Raw genomic sequence first — 5547 nt, forward strand, 5'->3', positions numbered from 1 at the left:
TGCCACTGTTTCATATCTAAGCTGCTGACTTTCCCCTCTCACTACTGATGGAATGATATCCTAAAATTAGAAAGAAATCAATGTGTACATATTCCTGGAAGAAGTAGCTGATGTATTGAAATTTACACTGAAGTGTAAATTACTGTTAAACTACCCTTACTGGAAGGTAAGCTTTGAGAGTAGAAAAGAGAAAAGAATATCAGGTCTCAGAAGAACTAGAAAGCTATGGAGAGAGTAAAAATTGAGTGGGATGGGAGAAGAGGAAATTCCTAAGGTTTTTTCAATATTTTACTTAATGATGCTTTATTACAGTTGGGTTCAGAAAAGATGAGATGGAATTGGGAAGATAAGTAGGCAAACAACAAAAAGCAAAACTCGTTTTCATCCTTGGAGAGACTAATATTTATGTTTGTCTAATTACCTTTTATGAATTGAGGAGTGTTGGGGGGAAAAGTTTAAAAACTACTAATGAATCATTGAACACTGCATCAAAAACTAATGATATACTATCTGTTGGATAATTTAAAAAATAAAAATAAAATAAAATTTGAGAAGCATCCAAAAAAGCCCTTAAAAACAATTATCAACATTAATAAATCCGCTAATGGTCCTGAGAGGTTCAGAGTAGAGATCCAGAGGTCTTTCAGGATCCAGGCTGCAGTTAGATTGTATGTTTATCATTGATTCATTGTCACTAAGAACTCTGTATTTTGTCTAAATGCAAAGACTGTTGCGTAGCTACTTATAGCATAGACAAAAATGTTAGTGTTTTCAGAGGAAACTGGAATTATTTTAACTGATTATAGAAAGACCATTAAGTGAAAGATTTGAAATGCAAGCTCCTGATTCATTTTAAAGCATTGTTATTGGAAAACAATATGGGATAGGCATAATTGATGTTAGGGGAGGGGTTTCATAATTTAAAAATCTCGACTTAAGTCTACACACTTGAATCAGTGGAAAGGCTATCTTCTGGTTGGGAAAATTCACTTTCACATTCTTAAAAACATTATTCATCTATATAGATTTTTCAGCATACAAATTAGGAAATTGCTAGGACCAGGAAAAATGTCTAAATTTATGCCCACCAAAGAATCAGGTACTCCCTTTTTTTCCCCTATCATATTCATGCTGCAACTAAAGCAGTGAAAGCATTAATACTATCCATAAAGTCATTCTGTTCATTTCCAGAACAAGTAATCATGATATATTTTCCCCTATATTTTTATATTTAGCTTTTGCTTAGGTGATACCTGGGAAGGGACTAATTAATATCCATTAGATACTCTCTCTATCATCTTCTTCAACACTTCCACCATAATTGAGATATGCCACAAGGACACATTGAAAATATTTATGGACAGAGTATCAATTTGAGGAATTTGAAGGAATTGTGTCTTAATAAAGGGAATTCCTTGCTACTAGTGGAATTTCAGAAATTTTCTTGGGCCTCAGGTAATAGATCATAATCTTCCTCATGGCAGCCTTCATATCCCTGTTTCTTAGTGTGTAAATAATGGGGTTTAGAATGGGGGTGAAAATGGTGTAAAATATGGCAAGAAGTTTATCCACAGGGTAAGTGGTAAAGGGCCACACGTAGATAAAGATGCAAGGTCCAAAGAACAATATTACTACAGTGATATGGGCAGCCAGTGTAGAAAAGGCCTTGGCCATTGCAGCAGAAGACTTAAACCAGACATTGACAAGAATAATGATGTAAGAGCTAACTAAGAAAGAGAAAGTACTTAGGGAAAGGATTCCACTATTGACTACAATTAGTATTTCAATGATGTAAGAGTCCAGGCAGGCAAGTTTGGTCACTCGAGGAAGGTCACAAAAAAAGCTGTCTACTACATTGGGTCCACAAAAAGGCAGGTTCACGGTAAATGATAACTGGCATAATGTGTGCACCAAGCCCACGGCCCAGGAGACAATTACCAGGACAGTACACGTCCTTTGACTCATGATGACTACATAGTGTAGGGGTTTGCATATGGCTACGTATCTGTCATATGCCATGGAGACAAGTAGTACCATCTCTCCTCCAGTAAAAAGGTGAATGAAGAATATCTGGGCAATACAGCCACTGAAGGAGATGGTCTTATGTTCACTCAGAAAATCAGCAATCATCTTAGGGGTAGCAAAAGAAGCCTGACAGATGTCCACAAAGGAGAGATTTCCCAGGAGGAAGTACATGGGGGAGTGCAGTCGGTTATCAGAAGTTACTGTGACGATAATGAGAAGGTTTCCCAGCACGATGACCACATATAACACAGAGAAGAAAACAAAAAAGAAAAGCTGGAGCTCCTGAGAACTAGAGAGTCCCAACAATATAAATTCAGACACCACTGAAGTATTGACCTTATCCATGGATCCAGGCTGCAGATGGTCTCTGCAACAATCCTAAAGGAGGGGAAATAGTAAGGGATCAGAATTCTGAACCACAGACTTTTAAAGCAAAGGATTCTGAGATCCCAGATACAATGTGTACTTGCTGAATAAGAAATGTTGAAGAGATCATGATAATATATGTGGAGGGTAGGAAGGAGCTTAGAACAATATCTAAATAAATAATTTTATCTTCTCATTAGAACCCCTTGAGTTTTGGATAGTCTTAATAATCTATTACATAGTAGTAAACAGGCTTATCCATGAGCTTACTTATGATCACAAGGCAAGAGGAATGACTTAAAGCCAGCTCCACAGGCTTTGTAGATTGACAAAAATAATTTACATCTGTTGTTCTTCTGGTCATTTTCCATCATTAATTATAATATATCTTGAAGTGTAACATTCTCTTTAACTCTCTGATATACATGGCTTAATGTTTATTATGTGATGTCAAGTCACACTGTTTGACTTTAGACTACTTTTTCTGATGTCTACTTTACAGAAGGCTTTGAAGTTTAAAAAAGTTGATGACATTCTTCTATCAAAGTAATTCTAACACAATAGATGTTCTTAATATATTAAATATTCCCATATTAACAAAACTTTACCTTACTGCTATTGCAGGAATCCTACACAATTTAGACAATCCCTACTAAAGAGATACTGTTATATATTATCTGGGTCTGTAGTCAGACAACCCAGTTTGTCAATTATTCATCTGTATAATTTCTTAAAATACATATTGTAATTTTAATTATCTAAAACTCATTTCTGCTTGATTATTTAGGAACAGTACCTAAATTTTCTTTATGCATTTTGTTTGCAGATCACATTTAGTTTTAGGCTGGAAAATTGTTCAGAGAATAGATCCTAAAAGTTCTCATCACAAAATGAATTTTTTTCTTTTTATTGTATCTATATAAGATGTTGGTATTAACTAAACCTATAGTGATAATTATTTCAAAATATATGTAAATCAGACCATCATGCTATAAAATTACACAGTGATACATGTCAGTTATTTCTCAGTAAAACTGGAAAAAATTATATTTATTAATTAAATTATATTTAGGCCAAATTATGCTTCCCTGTTTTACTATTATCAATGGCCTTATTAATACACCTTTATAACTGACAAAAGAATAGTTGTTGTAGAGGTTTTTGCATAAAGAGGTAAAAATGATGAGTTATAAATGTCTCATGCTCCTAAAATAATTTTTTGGGTGAACCAGAATAATCTTAATAATCCTAAAAAATAATCTGGCATCTCATTATTTTTTCCTATAAGGATGCAGTCCTGCTTTATAAGTCTAATTTAATTGAACTAGAAAACCCTTCAAGAAGTTCTATTTTAGGAAATCATACTAGTTCTGACAATTAATTTGACCACAGTTTTAGTAAGGAACCTGAATGTGATGTAATTTTAACCCCGTGTAAGGGCACAAATATATCTTTCATTGTCTGTTTATTTCATACATGAAGCCAGTCTTCCTAAGTCCCTAGGATACACCCCCTAGTCTTTCATTTTCTCCTACCAGTTTTATTGAGTTATAACTGAAAAATAAAACAATGTGATGTTTTGATATACATATACATTGTGCAATGATTATGGTAATCAAGCTAAGTAACCTATCCATTACCTCACATAGTTTCCTTCCTTCCTCCCTTCCTGCCTGCCTTCCTTCCTTTCTTCCTTCCAGTAAGAACAACTAAGATCCACTCTCTTAGCAAATTTCAAGTATATAATATGGTATTATTAGCTAGTCACCATGCTGTACGCTAGATCTGCAGAACTTACTCATCTTATATCTGAAACTTTATATCCTTTGATCAACACAGCCATTCATTTAAATAGATGTTGAAGGGGAGCAGAAAATACTATCCCAAAATATACCACTTTCGTATATTGGTTATTTTGAATTAAAGTTATTTGAAAAACAGTACAAGAAGAATTCTCTGAGCTTCTTTTGTTCCCCTGAAAGTGGGAGGTAAATCTCCCAGGTGAAAGGTACCCTCCCTGTACCAAGAGGATAGAAGGCATCCTTATCACCAGATATAAATAAAGAGTTTAGGAGTTTATAGAAGACTATATAAGCGACTATTATTATTTCTTCACTAATTTAACACCTCAAGCCCAAACCCCTCTATCTTGTCAGTTCTTCACAAACTTACTGTTTCTTTGTCTAAAAGGTACAAAAATTTCCTGCTTTGGTCACTTCTTTGAGTCTCATTTTTTTTATGGGATTCCTGTGCAAACAAAATGAAATTCCTCTTTCTCTTATTAATCTGTCATATGTCAATTTAATTACTAGATTAGCTAAAGAACCTAGAAGGGAAGAAGAGAAAACTAGAAAGTTTCTACCCAGACAACGTGATTACATTCCATACAGGGAAGCCCTCAAGTATGGAATCATTTCATGTACTCATTAGAATGTTCAGAGAAACACATTTAGTCCACATTTCAGATATACTTTTTATGGACTCTGGAGTCAGAGCAAAAAATTAAGATGATTCATAAAAATTAAGTGAATTTATTAGCAATAATGAATCAGTATTTATTATAGTAGAGAATAATAATTGAGCAATAATTGAGAAGATTCTGAAATATACTGTAGGTTATATTATTTCCTTATCCAGTGTGTGATTCTTTTTGTTTCCCCATTTCTAAAATAAAGTTGTTCTTCCTCAGGTTTATGGATTTGTATGTAAAATGAACTCTACCTAATGAAAATGTTTATTGTTAGGTATAATGTCTATAAATTAACAAATGAGGTAGATTTTTAGTGAGTGATAAATAATAATTTTAAAATATGGAAAAGAAAGCTTTCCGGGCAGCATCAGTTGAGTTAGATGTTTATGTTTATGTTGCATCGAGTGATGTGTACAACAGACCTGAGGGGAAGGTATTATTCCAGAACTATAGAGGAGAAAACCAAGGATTAGGTAAATTTAGTAATCTCCAAGCAATTTATGTAAATTAATTGACTTTCCCCATAATATTATATGGTAAACACAGTCCCATTTTGCAGTAAGAAATCAGAGTAACAGAGATGATAAGTAACTTTACTGGAGTTATATACCTGGAAAGTCAGTGAACTAGAACTTGAACCCAGACCTTTAAGTTCAGGGCTAGCTCTCTCTGAGGCTACATTCTAG

General features: G+C 33.9%; 1 protein-coding gene across 1 annotated transcript; it reads right to left on the reverse strand.

The window, feature by feature from the left end:
• Positions 1-1398: 1398 nt before the first annotated feature.
• On the reverse strand, positions 1399-2370 carry LOC116867527 (olfactory receptor 4K5). Its single transcript, XM_032857149.1, has one exon. The coding sequence runs from the start codon at positions 2368-2370 to the stop codon at positions 1399-1401; it is 972 nt and encodes a 323-aa protein (XP_032713040.1).
• Between the last annotated feature and the right edge of the window lie 3177 nt (positions 2371-5547).

Source organism: Lontra canadensis, unplaced genomic scaffold (assembly GCF_010015895.1).
Source record: "Lontra canadensis isolate GAN:19392208 unplaced genomic scaffold, GSC_riverotter_1.0 scaffold12, whole genome shotgun sequence".
Lineage (NCBI taxonomy): Eukaryota > Metazoa > Chordata > Mammalia > Carnivora > Mustelidae > Lontra > Lontra canadensis.